This window comes from Desmodus rotundus, chromosome X (genome assembly GCF_022682495.2).
Source record: "Desmodus rotundus isolate HL8 chromosome X, HLdesRot8A.1, whole genome shotgun sequence".
In the NCBI taxonomy this organism is placed as follows: Eukaryota; Metazoa; Chordata; class Mammalia; order Chiroptera; family Phyllostomidae; genus Desmodus; species Desmodus rotundus.
In genome coordinates this window covers 48894960-48912650 of record NC_071400.1, presented here as the reverse complement: position 1 = coordinate 48912650, position 17691 = coordinate 48894960, and the positions used below count along the sequence as shown (strand labels likewise).

At 40.4% G+C, this 17691-nt stretch overlaps 2 protein-coding genes across 5 annotated transcripts in view; both read right to left on the bottom strand.

The window, feature by feature from the left end:
- The window catches only part of PAK3 (p21 (RAC1) activated kinase 3), a 385169-nt gene extending 369559 nt beyond the window's left edge, over window positions 1-15610 (bottom strand). For 3 of the 4 annotated variants that reach the window (XM_053917262.1, XM_053917263.1, XM_045188516.2), the window contains exons 1-2: window positions 15272-15610; window positions 15081-15146 (exon numbers count right to left, since the gene is read on the bottom strand). The gene's annotated coding sequence lies outside the window, so the exon portion shown is untranslated. The remainder of the gene's footprint in view (window positions 1-15080; window positions 15147-15271) is intronic. The other variant, XM_053917261.1, reaches the window with a different exon arrangement.
- Window positions 1-15974, bottom strand: part of LOC112296874 (uncharacterized) — a 30945-nt gene extending 14971 nt beyond the window's left edge. The window contains 2 exon segments of the mRNA XM_024551641.2: window positions 15272-15703; window positions 15959-15974. Of these exon segments, the coding sequence (XP_024407409.2) occupies window positions 15272-15703; window positions 15959-15974 (448 nt within the window).
- Window positions 15975-17691: the final 1717 nt, after the last annotated feature.

Here is a 17691-nt window from a genome sequence, read left to right as displayed (position 1 = left end):
AGAAGTAAAAGAGAGTGAGCAAGTGATAGATAATCTGTTTGAAAAGCTAATGGCAGAAAACTTCCCTAAACTGGTAAAGGAGAAAGTCACACAAATTCAGGAAGCACAGAGTCCCAATCAAGATGAACCCCCAAAACCCAAACCAAAACATATCATAATTAAAATGGCAAAGAGTAAAGACAAGAAGAGAATCTTAAAAGCAGCAAGAGAGAGACAGTTACTTACGTACAGGGGAGCTCCCATAAGACTGTCAGCTGATTTCTCAACAGAAACATTTCAGGCCAGAAGTGACTGGCATGAGATATTCAAGGCGATTTAAAATAAATCAATAAATAAGGACACGCAGCCAAGAATACTTTACCCAGCAAGGCTATATTTAAAATTGAAGGCAAAAAAAAAAGAGATTCCATGACCAAAAAAAGAAAAAAAAAAAAAGCTAAAGGAGTTCATTACCACCAAACCAGCATTGCAAAAAAATGTTAAAAGACCTGCTTTAAGAAGAAAGCTGTAGAGAGAGGGACATAAGAACAACAACAACAACAAAAAATGGTGATAAGTAAATACCCATAATATTCTTAAATGTAAATGGATTAAATGTTCCAATCAAAAGACATATGTTAGCTGAATGGATAAGAACACATGACCCTTATACATACTACCTACAAGAGATCCACCTCAAAATAAAAGATTTCCACAGTCTGAAAGTGAGGGGATGGAGAATATTCCCTGCAAATGGAAACAAACAAACAAAAAGCTGTGGTAGCAATAGTTATATGTGACAAAATAGATTTCAAAACAAAGGCCATAACAACAGACAAAGAAGGTCACTACATAATACTAAAAAGTATCAATCTAACAATAGGCTATAACCCTTGTAAATATATATTTAACCAATAAAGGAGCACATAAATATATAAAGAAAATATTGGCGGACTTTAAGGAAGAGATCGACAGCAACACAGTCATAGTAGTGGATTTTAACACCCCACTGTCATCAATGGATAGATCTTCTAGACAAAAATAAATAAATAAATAAAATAAGAAGGAAACAGCATCATTAAATGACGCTCTAGATCAAATGGATTTAACTGATATTTACAGAACATTTTGTCCCAAAGAGGCACAATACCCATGCTTCTCAAGTGCACATGAATCATTCTCAAAGATAGACCACATAGTAGAACACAAAATAAATCTTAACAAATGAGACTGAAATCATATCAAGCTCTTTCTTGGATCACAATAGCATGAAACTAGAAATCAAACTAGAAAATTAAATGATGAATGGATTACCGATGAGATCAAGGAAGAAATAAAAAATAACCTGGAAATAAATGAAAATGAACACACAAAACCCCCAAATCTATGGAAAACAGCAACAACAGTCCTGAGAGGGAAGTTCATAGCATTATTGGCATACCTCAAGAAGATAGAAAAATCAAAAAAAAATCTTATTCAATATAGTACTGAAAGTCCTAGCCACAGCGATTAGAAAAGGAAACAAAAGGCGTCCAAATTTGAAAGGAGGAAGTAGAACTGTCATTATTTGCAAGTGACATCATATTGTACATAGGAAACCCTAAAGGACTCCAACAAAAATCTACTAGACCTAATAAATGAACTCAGCAAAGTAGCAAGATACAAAATCAATACTCAGAAATTGATGGCATTCATAATGAACGGTATGAAAAAGAAACTAAGAAAACAATCCCATTTACTATTGCAACAACAACAAAAAAATAAGGTACCTAGGAATAAAATTAACCAAGGAAGTTAAAGACTACAGAATACTGAAGAAAGAAACTAAGGAAGATACAAATAAATGGAAGTGTATACCATATTCATGAGTTGAAAAAAATAACATTATTAAAATGCCCATACTACCCAAAGCAATCTATGGAGTCAGCACAATTCCTATTAAAAAAACAATGGCATATTTCACAGATCTAGAACAAATATTCCAAAAATGTATACGGAAGCAAAAAAGACCCTGAATAGCTTGAGCAATCATGAGAAAGAAGAACAAAGCTGGAGGGATGACAATACCTGATATCAAACTATACTATAAGGGCACTGTATCAAAACAGTCTGGCACTGGTATATGAACAAGCATATAGATCAATGTAATAGAACAGAGAACCATAAATAAACCCATGCCCTTATGGCTAATTAATATTTGACAAAGGAGGTATGGTCATAAAATGGAGCAAAGATAGTCTCTTCAATAAATGGTGTTGGGAAAACTGGACTAGTGCATGAAAAATAAAATGAAACTATACCACCAACTTACACCATACACAAGAATAAAATCAAAATAGAAAAAAGACTTAAATGGCACTTCCAGTCAACATGGAGGCATAGGTAGAGACACTTTCCATCCTTGCACAACCAAAAGAAGGACAACAACAAATGTAAAATTAAAAATAAAAAAACCAAACTGCCAGAAAATCAAAATGTATGGAAGTCCAACAACCAAGGAGTTAAAGAGGAAACATTCATTCAAACTGGTAGGAGGGGCGGAAATGGGCAGTTGGGGCAGAGAAGATGTGCAGCAAGTGGGTGGCTGGAGGACCAGGTGGTCCCACATGTGCATGCACATAAACTGGGAAGACCAATGGGGGAGCAAGATAGACCACACAACCCAGGGTTCCAGCATGGGAAAAGAAAGTCTTGAAACTTCTGTCTGTAAAAACCTGTGGGGATTTTGGTGGCAGGAGAAACTCCCAGCTTCACAGGAGAGTTCCTTGAAAAGAATCACAGGGTCCTAGAGCATACACAAATCCACCCACTCAAGAATCAGCACCAGGAGGGCCCAATTTCCTTACGGGTAGTGGGGGAAGTTACTGAAAGCCAGACGAGAGCCAAGCAAGCAGCATTGTTCCCTCTCTGACCCCTCTACCAAGTACAGCGCCACAATACAGTGACATGGTGGACCCGCCCTGGTGAATACCTAAGGTTCCGCCCCATACTATGTAACAGGTGTGCAGAAACAAACAAAATATGGTCCAAAAGAAAGAACAGGAGAACCAAGATGGCGGCGTAGGTAGACACACTGCGCCTCCTCGAACAACCAGAACTGACAGCAAATCGAACGACAAGGAAGTCCGACACCAAGGAGATAAAAAAAGAACATTCATCCAGACCCGTAGGAGGGGCGGAGATGGGCAGCCAGAGCGGAGAGGACTCATGTTGCCGTGGTGGGACCAAGACTGGCGGAGTGTGGGACAAACAGGGCCGGCAGTCTGACCACTAGCAGATCCTGCAGCCCCACATTCGCGCACAGATAAACCAAGAGGGATGGACTCAGAGTGGTGGAGAAAGGGGCAGGCAGAGCAGCGGGTAGCACCCCACAGCCCCACATTCGCGCACAGATAAACCCGGGCCAACGGCTGGGAAGCAAAGCAGACTGTGTAACCCAGGGCTTCAGCGCGATAAAATAAAGCCTCAAACCTCTGATTGAAAACACCCGTGGGGGTTGGGGCGGCAGCGGGAGAAACTCCCAGCCTCACTGGAGAGGTCGTTGGAGAGACCCACAGGGGCCTAGAGCATGCATAAGCCCACCCACTCGGGAACCAGCACCAGAGGGGCCCAATTTGATTGTGGGGAGCAGGAGTGACTGCAATCCGGCAGAGAGTGGAGCGGACGCCATTACTCACTCTCGGCCCCTCCCCCATGTGCGGCGTCACAGCGCATCACAGCGTTACCCCGCCCCGGGGAACACCTAAAGCTCCGCCCCTTTAAGTAACAGACGCAGCAAGACGAAAAAAAAAATGGCCCAAATGACAGAACACTTCAAAGCTCCAGAAATAATTCAACTAAGCAGCGAACAGATAGTCAACCTATCAGATGCACAGTTCAAAACACTGGTGATCAAGAAGCTCACAGAATTGGTTGAATTTGGTCGAAAACTAGATGATAAAATGAAGGCTATGCTAAGAGAGACAAAGGAAAATGTACAGGGAACCAATAGTGAGGCGAAGGAAACTGGGACTCAAATCAATGGTGTGGACCAGAAGGAAGAAAGAAACATCCAACCAGAAAAGAATGAAGAAACAAGAATTCGGAAAAATGAGGAGAGGCTTAGGAACCTCCAGGACATCTTGAACGTTCCAACATCCGAATTATAGCGGTGCCAGAAGGAGAAGAGGAAGAACGAAAAATTGAAAACTTATTTGAACAAATAATGAAGGAGAACTTCCCTAATCTGGCAAAGGAAATAGACTTCCAGGAATTCCAGGAAGCTCAGAGAGTCCCAAAGAAGCTGGACCCAAGGAGGAACACACCAAGACACGTCATAATTACATTACCGAAGATTAGAGAGAAGGAGAGAATCTTAGAAGCAGCAAGAGAAAAGAACACAGTTACCTACAAAGGAGTTCCCATAAGACTGTCAGCTGATTTCTCCAAAGAGACCTTACAGGCAAGAAGGGGCTGGAAAGAAGTATTCCAAGTCATGAAAGGCAAGGACCTACATCCAAGATTGCTCTATCCAGCAAAGCTATCATTTAGAATGGAAGGGCAGATAAAGTGCTTCTCAGATAAGGTCAAGTTAAAGGAGTTCACCATCACCAAGCCCTTATTACATGAAATGTTAAAGGGACTTATCTAAGAAATAGAAGATAAAAAACTATAAACAATAAAATGACAACAAACTCACAACTATCAACAACTGAACCTGAAAAACAAAAACTAAAACTCAGCAAACAACTAGAACAGGAACAGAATCACAGAAACGGAGTTCATGGAGGGTTATTAATTGGAGGGGGAAGGGGGAGAATGGCAGGTTAAAGATGCAGGGAATAAGAATCAAAATTGGTAGACATAAAATAGACAGGGGGAGATTAAGAATAGAGTAGGACAGAGGTGTCAAACTCATTTTCACCGGGGACCACATCAGCCTCAAGGTTGCTTTCAAAGGGCCAAATGTAATTTTAGGACTCTGTAAATGTAACTACTCATTGACAGTTAAGTAAGAGCTCGGCGTTTCAGCCAGGTAGAAACGAGGTGCTGGGCCGGATAAAACAAGGTGGAAGGCCAGATTCCACCAGCAGGCCTTGTGTTTCCCACCTGTGGTATAGGAAATGGAGAAGCCAAATAACTTATATGTACAACCCATGGACATGAACTAAGGTGAGGGGGATGCTGGAGGGTAGGGCAGTGCAGGGAGGAGGGGGTATAAAGGGTAGAAAAAATTGGGACAACTATAATAGCATAGTCAATAAAATATACTTTAAAATATATTAGAAAATAAATAAAATGAAAAAAGACAAATGTAAATCATGGAATCATGAAAATCCTAGAAGAAAACATAAGCAGTAAAATCTTATATATCTTGTATGACAATATTTTTGCCCATATATCTCTGAGGACAAGGGAAACAGAAGAAAAAATAAAGGGGACTACATCAAATTAAAAGCCTGCACAGCTAAAGAAACCATCATCAAAATGAAGAGGGAGCCTACTGTATGGGAGAACATACTTGCCAATTATGCATATGATAAGGGTTTAATGTCCAAAATACACAAAGAACTTACACAAATTAACACCAGAAAAACAAACAATCCAATTAAAAATGGGCAAAGGTCCTGAATAAGCACTTCTCCAAAGAGGACATACAGGTGGCCAATAGACACCTGAAAATATGCTCACTGTCACTTATGAAAAGTGACAGAGAGATGAAAATTAAAACCACAATGAGATATCACCTCACAACTCTCAGAATGGCTGTCATCAATAAATCACAAAACTACAAGTGTTGGTGAGGTTGTGGAGAAAAGGGTAAACCCTAGTTTACTGTTGGTGGGACTGCAGATTGGTTCGGCCACTGTGTAATACAGTATGGAGTTTCTTTATAAAACTAAAAATGGAACCTCTCCTTATAAAACTAAAAATGGAACCTCTCCTTTGACCCAGCAATTCTACTTCTGGGAATATATCCTAAGAATCCCAAAACACCAATGTGAAACAATATATGCCCCCCTATGTTCATAGCAGCATTATTTATAATAGCCAAGATCTAGAAAAAGCCTAAGTGCCCATCACTAGATGAGTGGATAAAATAATGTGTTACATTTACACAATGGAGTGCTATGTAGCAGTAAAAAAAAGAAGGATATCTTACCTTTTGAGACAGCATCGATGGACCTGGAGAACTTTATGTTAAGAGAAATAAGCCAGTCAGTGAAAGACAAATACCATATGATCTCACTTACATGTGGCATCTAATAAACAAAATAAAGTAATGAACAAAATAGAAACAGAAGCATAGATACATGGAACAGACTGATAGCTGTTGGAGGGGAGGCTGGACTAGAGGAAAGATGGTGAAGGATTAACCAAAGAACGTATACACCTGACCCAAGGACACGGACAATGGTATGGGGATTGCCTGAGGGAGGGGTGTGGTAGAGGTGGGCAAAGAAGGAAAAAGTGGAAACAACTCTAATAGCATAAACAATAAAATATAATAAAAATGATTTAAAAAGAAACAATTAGCCCTGGCTGGTGTACCTCAGTGTATTAAGCACCAGCCTGTGAACCAAACGGTCTCTGGTTTGATTCCCAGTTAGGGCACATGCCTGGGTTGCAGGCCAGGGTGGGGGCCACATAAGAAGCAACCACACATTGTCATTTCTCTTCCTCTCTTTCTCCCTCCCTCCCCCTCTGTCTAAAAGTAAATAAATAAAATCTTTTAAAAATTATTTTAAAAAAGAAAAGAAGGAAAAGGAAAGAAAAGAAAAGAAAAGAAAAGAAAAGAAAAGAAAAGAAAAGAAAAAAGAAAAGAAAAGAAACAAGGAACATTCTCTCCCCACTCAGCTCTGCAGAAACCAGCCCCAGGGAACTACATAAAAAACCAGCTTCCCAAATGCAGGCTTATATCACATGTTTCTACACCAGAGTTACTGGGAGATCTGGAGTTTACAATTATGGAAAATGGTTTCATTCCCTCAGGCCAGAAAGCCTAGGAGATCTTGCCTCCTGAAAGTAACCGCAGGAGAGGGTTATGGCCTTCTATGAATCATCTAAGGAGCCGCTTAACAGATTTGTTGGGCCCAACTCTTGTAGTCTGAGATTCAGCTGGTTGAGATGGGTACTCAAGCATATTTTTGAAAGTGACCACAAGTGATTCTGTCATAAAGCAAGCTTTGACTTTGGAGACAAGTATGCTTTGTTGAAGTTAAAACACTACAGTATAATCTATTCCTAACTGTCCTCATTCTTTCTGTGAGAAGTCTTGGGCTCAGAGACATTTAAGCACTTGTTCAAGGTCACACGACTAACTAGTAACACAACAAGAATTGGAATCCCGGTCTTCTGCCTGTCAATTCACGGTAAGCTCCATTTACCAAGTTTGTTTGCCTCTTAATAAGATATTTCCTTTCTATTTTAAGTATGGAGACAGATATCCCCTCCTGGTTTTCTAATCGGAGTTATAAAGCAATGATAATCCCCAGTCGTACTAAAAGTATCAAGCATAGGTTAAAAAAAATAAAAGAAAATATGGCCTTTACTTTTATGACCATGCATAAGGAGAAATATATCACATGTTTTGTGTGTACAGACCATATTTGTGGCTGTAATGTTTCAAATTGTTCAGTTGAAGAAGAGACACTATAGCTTTAAGATTGGACATTCATTAATTTAACCACCAAAGCCTTTTTTTTCAAGGCAGCAAGGATTAATAATTATATTATTTGGCTATCAATTCCTCTGGGAAATATCCTCATTTTAGTCCAAAGCTTTAAAAGAAAACAAAAATAAATATTAGATAGGCTCTAAAGCCATTTGCCAAAACCCGAGATTTTAGGAATGTAGAAAACCACAAATCATAATTGTTAATAGTTCAAATAACCCAAATTATTCCTTTGGGGACAATAACCCACCCATCTGCTGATAGCTTATAGGCATCCCAGTGGTGGGCTGTGTTAAGTACCACACTAACTAAAGTGAATGATTGGTAAGTACAAAGGGCATTCTGAAATCTATCATGTTAGGAAGCTATACTTTAAAGACACCTAACCTATATCCATCCCCAGGGGAGAGAAATTGCCAAATTTTTAGCTAGCAAGTGTTGGGGTGGTGGGCCATGTTAGGAATCTTTTCCAGAAATGTCCAACTCTCAGAGCATTTCAACTTTCCAGATGTGTTTTTGCATCTGTAAAATGGATAACAACTGTCACCACTCTTTCATGCTCCCTCCCCTGCTCTGCAACCCCAAGGGATTTTAAGGTTGCTAATGACTCTCTTCAGACAAAGGTAGCTCTTAAATCACACAAATGACCACTCCAATTTCCATCTTCTCCTAATCTATAGACCCTACTCTCAGCCTAAAGCGAAGACCAAATCCCCCTTGACCATATCTGGATGTTGGCACAAAAGAGATACAAAAGGACTAGGCAGAGTGAGGGGAAAAGCTAAACTGTACCTGTTTGCCACTATTCCCTTTGCAGAAGGTGACATCAGTGTTTATTTCTGTTACAATAACTTCTCATGCGAGAGCCTGAAACTTGTCCTCTTTGAAGGAAGCCAAGTTAGATGAATAGAAGCTGACTCCTACTCAGCACTCAGCTTCTAGAAAATTCTGGAACCAATCTACCTGACCTCAGAGGTCCGTGAAGATGCAGCAATAGCTTCTGCCCAAGTGACTTACACAGTAGATCTCAAAAGTTAGTTGTCTCTTGCTGTAGCTGCTGCCAGCAGAAATGACCCTAAATGACCATTCATCTCACAGTGAATTTAGAGGGACTTGATGATAGAAAATGCATGACACAGTTCTAGTTGGAAATGAATTAAAATGCATGTTTGCTTAAAAATTGAAGGTGAAGCACATATTACATGTGTTTCATGTGCAGTTAGGGATTTGTATTCTAAGCATTTTGTAGTGCCGAATATGAATTCCTGACTGGCACTTTATTTAAGAATCAAAACCTGAACTATCAGAAGACATCAAGAGGAGAAGAAGAGTATACTTTTATATACTGTGGTTGGAGTGTAAATTGGTAAAAACACATTACAGAGCAATTTGGCAATACCTAGAAAAAATAACTGAACAAATCCAGTCTTAGGAATTCATCTTAAGGAAATAGTGAGCCAAATGCTTATTATCTAGTCCAAGGATGTTCACTGTGGCATTGAGTACTCATAAAGGCATAGAGTGACAATTATGATTTTTAATATTTCAAACATTTCTGTACAATGAAAGACATTAAAATAAAAGTTAAAAGATAAAAAATAAACCGCTTACAATTTTTGCAACATAGATAACAGTTAAGTAGTTACCGTCTGAAACATATCCCAGTTCTCAAAACCAGAAAGAACAACTTAATAGTAAAACAGGCAAAGAATATGAAATGGCACCACAGAAGAAGAAATACAGATGGCCAATAAACACATGAAAAGATATTCAGCTTCACTAGTACTCAAAAATACAAATAAAAAGGAGATTTTTCACCTGTCACATTGTCAAAGTATACAAAGATCAATAATATCTAAAAAACTGGTGAAGAGCATGGAGAAATGACCATTGTTGGTGTTAATGTAAGTTGCTGTGGTCTACTTGGAGGGTTCTATTAAAATCAAAGATGGGCAAACCAAACTCTGAACCAGCAATTTTGCTACTATGAATTTATACTACACAAACACTTGCAATCATATGCAGAGATGCATGTAAAAGGAGGTATGTTTTACTGATATTTAATAATTTTAATAATTAGAAATAATGTAAAAATTGATTAATAAAGGTTGGACTAAACAAATTATGTCACAATTATATTTTTCAAATGAAATAACTAGCTGTATGATGGCAGGAAAATACCTCTTGACATAGTTCAATGAAAAGCATGCTGTAGAACAGTATGTGGAGCATTGATCACGACTTTCATTATTTTATAATATGAATATATGAATATTCATAAAACATGCACAAAATGATACATACCAAACTGTGAACATAGTGGGGGATCAGTGGCAGAGAGTCTAGGAACATTCTACTTCACATTTCTATTTTTAATGCATAAGCATATATTATTTTGATCATAAAAATGCTTTTCTTAAACAAGTAGTGAGGCAAACTGTGCCATTTCCCCACAATACCCACCTCCCACTCCCAGCCTCTAAAAACGTCCTCTTCAAGGACATGGTGTTCCAGCATCTAAGACAATTTCTACTACCCAAGGCCATGAGCTATTACTATTCAGAACTTAAACTAGGGGAAGGAATGCTGGAAATAAGTGGAAGGGTTGTCAAATTCTTTTAGAACAGTTTCATTTCATGCAACTATGGTGTGATTGACACCCTCTCTAGAATGACCTCTCTCTCCTATCCATCCAAATATCCTACCATTCTTCCTGTCATGCCTCACTTCCCCTCATCTCTTTCATAAATTTGGGAGAAGGGGACATGACTAGTCCATTTCAATTCCTTTTCTGTTTCAACCTGCAGCCCAGAATTCAATCCCACTTTCTTATCCTAAAGAAATTCCACCCTAACTTGTCTTCCCCCAATCTATTTAGCACAAGACTCATCCCAGTATTTACAATTTTCTCCAAGTTCAGTTTTACAATCCCAGCTCTGGGAATCTTAGGGAACATATACAAGTGACCCTAGGCTGTGTACCAACACCAAGAGCTAGCAGAGTAGGAGCCCTGGATGGCCCTGAAATTATATGCTCATGTTAGTGGATGTTAGCACTTCTTTGGGAAGTGCATCAGTAGCTCTCATTGGACTTTCAAGGAGGTCATTGGTCTACAAAAATGTTAATAACCAGAGTAGAGGGACTGAGATGATTGATTCATCCACAGAGTATCTAGACAGAACACCCAGACCTCAGCTTTCCAGCTAGCTGCTTTGCTTGGTGATTCAGACAACCACATACTGAAGAATGGAGAACAGGGGGGAGGGGAAACATGGCCTTTTTGGGCTCTACTAGAAACCTGTCCATCTGATAAAGCTGCCACATAGAAGCCACAAAACACAGGCCTGGAAATGCCCTCCAAATCCCGCTGAATGAGCCAATCCACACTCCCCTGAATTAGACCAGAAGATACTTAGGTCTAGTAGAAAGAGCATTAGGAGGCAGCAGATAACAGCAGTTAGCAGTTTTAACCTTCAAAATGACTTCTGTTCTGTCATATGGTAGCTGTGTGAACATAGGCAACTCACTTCACTTCCTCATTTTCCTCTACCAAACAAACGTTTCGCACGAGAAAAAAAAAAAATCAAAAGATACTTTTGGCTCTGCCATTCTATAAATCTTCCCTACTGGATAGGAATTTCCACTAAATTCTCCAGAGCAGAGAATGACTTTGCTGTAACTTTTTAGTATCACAGTCTTAAAAATCATAGTTTTCTCCGTGGATTAACCTAAATCTTTCGTTACTTCTACTGAAGCTTGCTGCTTTCAGTCAAGAATGGCTGACCCATGTACAGAGCATTGTGGAACTAGTAACTCTAATGCCTGAACATCAGTCTCTACCCCAAATACAGTTTGCAGTGATTGTTGTCTAGAACTCTCTTCCTCTTCCAAGGCATCTTGTAAAGAATAAAGGTTGAGGGAATTAATGAAGAGTCAAGGAAAACAGAAAGGATCATTAGTCACATGAGTGGTTTCTTTTGCCTTTAAATTTCCTTAAATATGGCCATGCCTTCCTATTGCTAAAATGAATCCCAAAACTGCTCAAGAAACCTCTTTTGCAAACCGGGTTCCAGCCCAAATAGGATATTGGGGACACTGGAGATGAACCCTACAGCAACTAGCTCCCAAGATAGACTTTTAGAATTGCTTCTGCAAGAAAATGAGTCTGAAAGACAAAAGCTACTTTCTAACTAAACTTAATCCCCACCTCCATGGTTCTCTGATCAGCAGGGTGTGTTCAAGTTGATGGGAATTTTCTTGAGACTGTAGTGATGATACCTCTAGACCAGGAAATTAAAGGTCACACTGAAATTTTCAGGATGTGAAAGGAAATACGCCCAGAGAACTGAGTCACCTGAAGTTGAACGAGGATAGGTCTTTCCAGTCAAAGCACAGCAGAGAACTGAGGCAGTCTGCCCAAGAACACAGCAGAAAAACAGGACTTGAGCCTGAAATATTAGGATAATTGTCTTAACTCTTCATGTCTCTTTCACAATAGCTTTAGGTTTATATAGAGCCTTTCAATTCAAGAGTTCAAAATACTTGCAGAGATAATATCTTAGTTGTCATCACACCATCACTCTGTGAGAGCAATGACCGTTATCAGCCTGTTTTACACCTCAGGGAAGGAAAGCCTAGAGGGGTGAAGCGAGTTATTAAGTTTACCCAGCAAGACATTGGCAGCCTCTGAACTCAGCCAATTATTGCCTAAAGCATGTTCCTCTCTGCCCTAGCTGGTGTGGCTCAGTGGATTGAACGTGACCCTCTGAAACAAAGGGTCGCCCGTTTGATTCTCAGTCGTTGCATGCCTGCCTGGGTTGAGGGTGGGTCCCCAGTGGGGGACCTGTGGGAGGTAGCCACACATTGATGTTTCTCTACCTCTCTTTCTCCCTCCCTTACCTTCCAAAAATAAATAGATAATTAAAAAAAAAAAGAATGTTCCTCTCAACACCAATCCAACCAAATGCTTGTTGGAACACCAGGTTCTCTGGCCAAGTAAGTCTGGGAAATACTGCATATTCTATTTTTCTAGAGATTCACATTATACATTAGCCTAGTAAAGACTTTTAGGAGCCCTGCAGTAAATAAACCTGTTTCTGTTTAAGCAAGAATCTTCTAAATTATACTTGACCACAAAACTCTGTGTGTGTATATATGTGTGTAATACCTACTAACATCCTGTGGAACTAGTCTTCTTTGGAAACCACATTGAGAAGCACTGGTCTGTCCACTAAACTGATCTGAGTATCAGCATAGCAGACATCAATTCTACTCCAGCCCAAAGCTGTGGGAATGTTTCTTAGAAATATTGCCTAATACCTTTTACTGACAGCCAGTAAACAAAAGACCTTTGTGTGATTTTCATGTTTTATTATAGTATTTGTTAAACATCTACACCATGAGGCAAAATGCTTCCATTAAAATTGGTAATTTTTGTGGAAAATGTAATACAGATATTCCTTTCTTTGGTATGCCATTCAAATGGCTATGTGAAAAATTCTGCGTAAATGCATTTTGGGTAAAAATTTCACTGTAAAGGTCAGGTGGGCACTATTATTTAAGATGATCTGATTATGAATCCTTTTGTAAAGCAACAAACTCTGCAATGTGAATACTATCCATCTAGTTCATTTTCCTTGTAAATCCATACTTACACATGCCAATTTGCTTAAAGCAAAACACACTAATATTAATGAATGAGGTAGACACTTCTTAAGATGAGAATGTGTTCTGATTCTTATCAATGTTCAATACTCCTTTTTAAAATTTTATTTTATTTTTAATTGAATTTATTGGGTGACATTCATTAATAAAATTATAAAATTATATAGGTTTCAGGTGTACAATTCTATAACACATCATCATCTGCATACTGTACTGTGTGTTCACCACCCCAGGTCAAGTCTCTTTCCATCACTATTTATCTCCCCTCTACCTTCCCCTGCCTCCCTCCACCCAATACTGGCTCCTTTTGGATTCACCATTAATCACCATCCCAGTCCAGGGAGATTCACTCTGAATTGGTTGAGAATGTGACAGTAACACTTCTGAGGACCCCCTGCAGTCTTAATTAACTATGACTCCTCTGCCTTTAGACATGCTGTTCCTTCAACTTAGCCACATGGTGAATTAATTCCCCAAGACTCATTCAAATGTCTTTTCCACAGTGAAACCTTTCATGATCGTATACCCCCATCCCCAGCAACTCATCCCTCCCTGTGCCCTCTCACGGTACCCTGCCTGTCCCTTGTCATACTCTACTATAATTATTCTATTTACACACTCTATCTTGCCTAACAGACTGTGCACTCCCTGAGAACTGAGATGATGTTTTATTCATTTCCATACTTCCAATACTTAACATTACTATGGCACATAGCAGGTGTTTAATAAATGTCAGTTGTTTGAATGATCTCTATCCTTAACTGCATTTTTGGACCCCCCCAAAAATGCTTTATTAAAACCACAAATAAAAATGTCAAAGAGAAGATTTAAGAGTTTCTTTCATTTTTATTAATATCTTTTTTCTTTGATTTAAAAATAATGGCCATACCAATTCACACTTTATGGTTCAAGAAAAAAAAGTCTCTAATCCAAATACATAACTAATACAGAAATGCATTTAGTATGTTCATTTTCCTCCAAACATACAACTCTACATCCTAGCCTACCACTAACATCATTGCAGCAAAGAAGAAATCAGGATCCACTGATTAGGGGGTGGGGGTTGCTGCAGGGCTCACAGTAAGAGCTTTGGATGCTCATTGGCTGAGAGAGGAAAACCTGCTAAGAAAGTTGGGCATCTTTGTGGGAACAATAACGATGTCCATTAAGACTTGGTCAACTTGGCTAGGAATCTCCACATCCATAATTCCTAAGCCAGAGCCCCAGCTGGGGGGATTTCCATCACCTTGAAACCATCGTTACCCTTCCAATATGGGCAGAACAGGCTGGACCTGATCCACCTGCATATTACTGCAATCTGGCTTGTCATGGGCTGATACTCAAGGACACATAATGCCTAGAGTAGCCCAGCCCCATGGCGCGAGCGCGCGTGCACACACACACACACACACACCACTCATACTGAATTGCACACAAAATCCGCACTATCTCCGCGACACACATCACTGCATTCTTGTGTGCCCCATCACAAACAGGGAGTGCCCCCTCACTTTCTTAGTCTGCCCAACCCACACCCCACACCATCCGCAGAATGCAGCCTAATCTCGAACTGGAAGCTGGTGAGGACTGGTTTTTGTTTTATGCAACAAAGCCCCGTTCACTCAGGTGCCCCGGTGGGTCGTCACCATCCACCTCTCCCCGCCCCCACCATAAACTCCAAGAACAAGAGAGAGCTCAGCTCAGGGAAGTGGATAAGGGGAGGTGGAGGGGCGCGAAGAAGGAGAGCTTTAGGGGCGGGCGGGCAGCTTCGGTGTTCTCTCACCTTGAAGCGAAAAGTATGGCGAACGAGCAAAGGGATCCAGCACCTTTTCACCCCATCGCATCCCATCTATTTATTGAAAAAGACCAAAAATGAGAAAATAATCTTCCCTCCCGTCCGCTCCGTGCCCTCCTAGCGGCTCTTGGAGCCACTGGCGCTCCAACAACCCGCAACAAAGAGCCCCCAAGACAGACCTGTTCCAGCCTCTTCGTGGCGAGAGCGAGGGGGTCTCCCCGCTTCTGAAGGTTCTGCTCTTCGCTGCCAAATCAGAGGCGCCAGGGCTGGGAGGAGGAGCAGGAACTGGGCGAAGAAGGAGGACGAAAGAGGATGGGAGACAGCAGCAGTGGCGGCGCTGGTGGCGGCAGTAGGAGGAGGAGGAAGAGGAGAGGGGAGGAGGCTGCTTCTGTGGCAGCTGTTGAGGATGCTCTGGCGCGAGCCAGGGATGGGTGCGCGGGGCGTGGGCTCACGTGCGCCCCGTAGCCTGGGGATGCACGCTCGTCTGGGTGTGTGGGAGCATCTGGGTGTATTTTGATTATGATTATCCCAATTCCGACCTAGACTGGAACTTGTGGTTCCTGCAGCCAGGCGGAAGTGAAACCCTTTCAGTCTCCCAAGCTTGACTGTGCCTGCAGGGGGATGGGGCTTGTGGGTGAGGGAACTAGAGCCTGGTGAAAGTGTTCAATACCAAACCTCCAAGCCTGCCATTAACGTTCACACCCCTTCTTTCAATCTTCTTTCTGGGCACTAGTAGCTTGCATCCACACACATTTCTGGAAAGCCTAAAGCCAAGAAAATAGAAGAGTCCAAGGGCAGTCATTGTCACCATTACATTGTATTGCGTGAGCGCTCACAGCTGAGCTGAGTTTGGGATTGACCTTTACCAGTTGAGGTGCCCATGACTTCATACAGGATCTACATCTCGCCTTTTCTTCTGTCTCTCATCTCATTGCAATATCTTCGTGCTTTTAACCAAGGTGGCATACAATAAATTTTCAGTCTGCTTACCCAATCAACACTGTCCACATTTCCAGCTTTACTGGTGCCAAAGGATCACTTAATCAGCATGTTACTCACCCTCTAGGAATGGGTTACTCATTTTAGATGAGAATAAGTCTGGTTTCCTAAAAGTCAGAGAGTTGAAGATCATCATGGATCCAGCTAGAAACCCATTTTGGATCTGCACCCCTTAAGTTAAGATAAGGGAAATCAACTATAAGAGGCACAACTTTTCCCCGTGAGTCAGTCCTTGGTGAACTCCTTGCTTAGAGCCCTCCTTTCTGAGCCTAATGACCCCATCTTGCCTAATGACTTATACCTGTACAGCACTTTGGGGTTTACAAAGCAATTCCTAATAATGGTATCCCTACCATATCATCTCTGTAAGTTATGCAAGGAAAATACAAAATTTGCATTCTATAGCTAAACAGATTTAGTAATACTTAGTGGATTTGCCTAACATTGCAAGCCAATAAGATCCAGGATTGGGACACAAGTCTGCAGATTTACACTACATCTTGGAAAAATGTTACAAATTCATCTATTGATCTCCATGTTGGAGTTAAATGGTTGAGTGCTGTTACTAAGTTGAAATTGTTAACTAAAAATGAGATTTTTGAAAAAGAATTTCAGTTAGGTTGATACAATCAGGTGTACCTCACAAGTTAATGGACAAAAAGTTAGAGACTTTTAGGTTTCAATCCGCAATAAGGAAACACAATTATTCCTTTGATTCTGCTAGCAGCTACTGTAAGAATAATTACAAGTGAAGGTACAGAAAGGAAAATAGGAAAAGTATCTATTTGAATTTCCTGGGCTGATAATCCTGTGAATGTTTCCCCCACAAGCTAGATCTTTGTCCTCTAAGTCATGAGAATGAATCATTGTTTGCCACCAAGCAAACCTGTCCTCCATACAGCAGCTTGGGTAGTCCCAACAGTGTGCAGATGGATGTCAAGCAAAAGAAGAAATCTAGTGCATGGAGACTAAAGATCCACTCTGCATCCAGACAACCCTAGTTAGAAAATCATGGAGAATAACTCAATACCAGTGATCCACCTATGAAGTAGGTATAGAAGTGTGTGAATGAAATGGACAGAGTTGAGTGCCTGAGACATATCAAGGTTCAATAAATATTAGGTATTATTATTATTAGAGGAAAGAAAAGGAACAACTTCATTTATAGCTCTTTATCCATTAGATGCAGAGATTATTTATAATTAGTAGAACCTCAATATTGAGGGAATGCAGAGGAAGGGATTGTTTTTTTCCCAGGACAGGAGAGATCAAGTGCTGGTGATAGGAGATAGGCATGATAAACAAAGAGAGATGAAGGGATTCTCTGCCACTACTGAGAACCAGCATTGAACTGAGAAGAGAATCTGAAGAGGATGATGAAAACAGGCCATTTAGAATGAGATAAGAAATTTTGACCCAGATTCTTGATATTCATGGTTACTGTGATAGATGTATATGCCTGTTAATAGTTTTGTAACAATGTACATGCCTTACTCAAATGAGTGTTCTGGCTGTTATAATAAAACTCTTGTTTATCAAAACACTTGGGGGACGGAGGAGGGACTGCCTGGGGTGGGGTGGAGGGATGGGGAGAAAATGA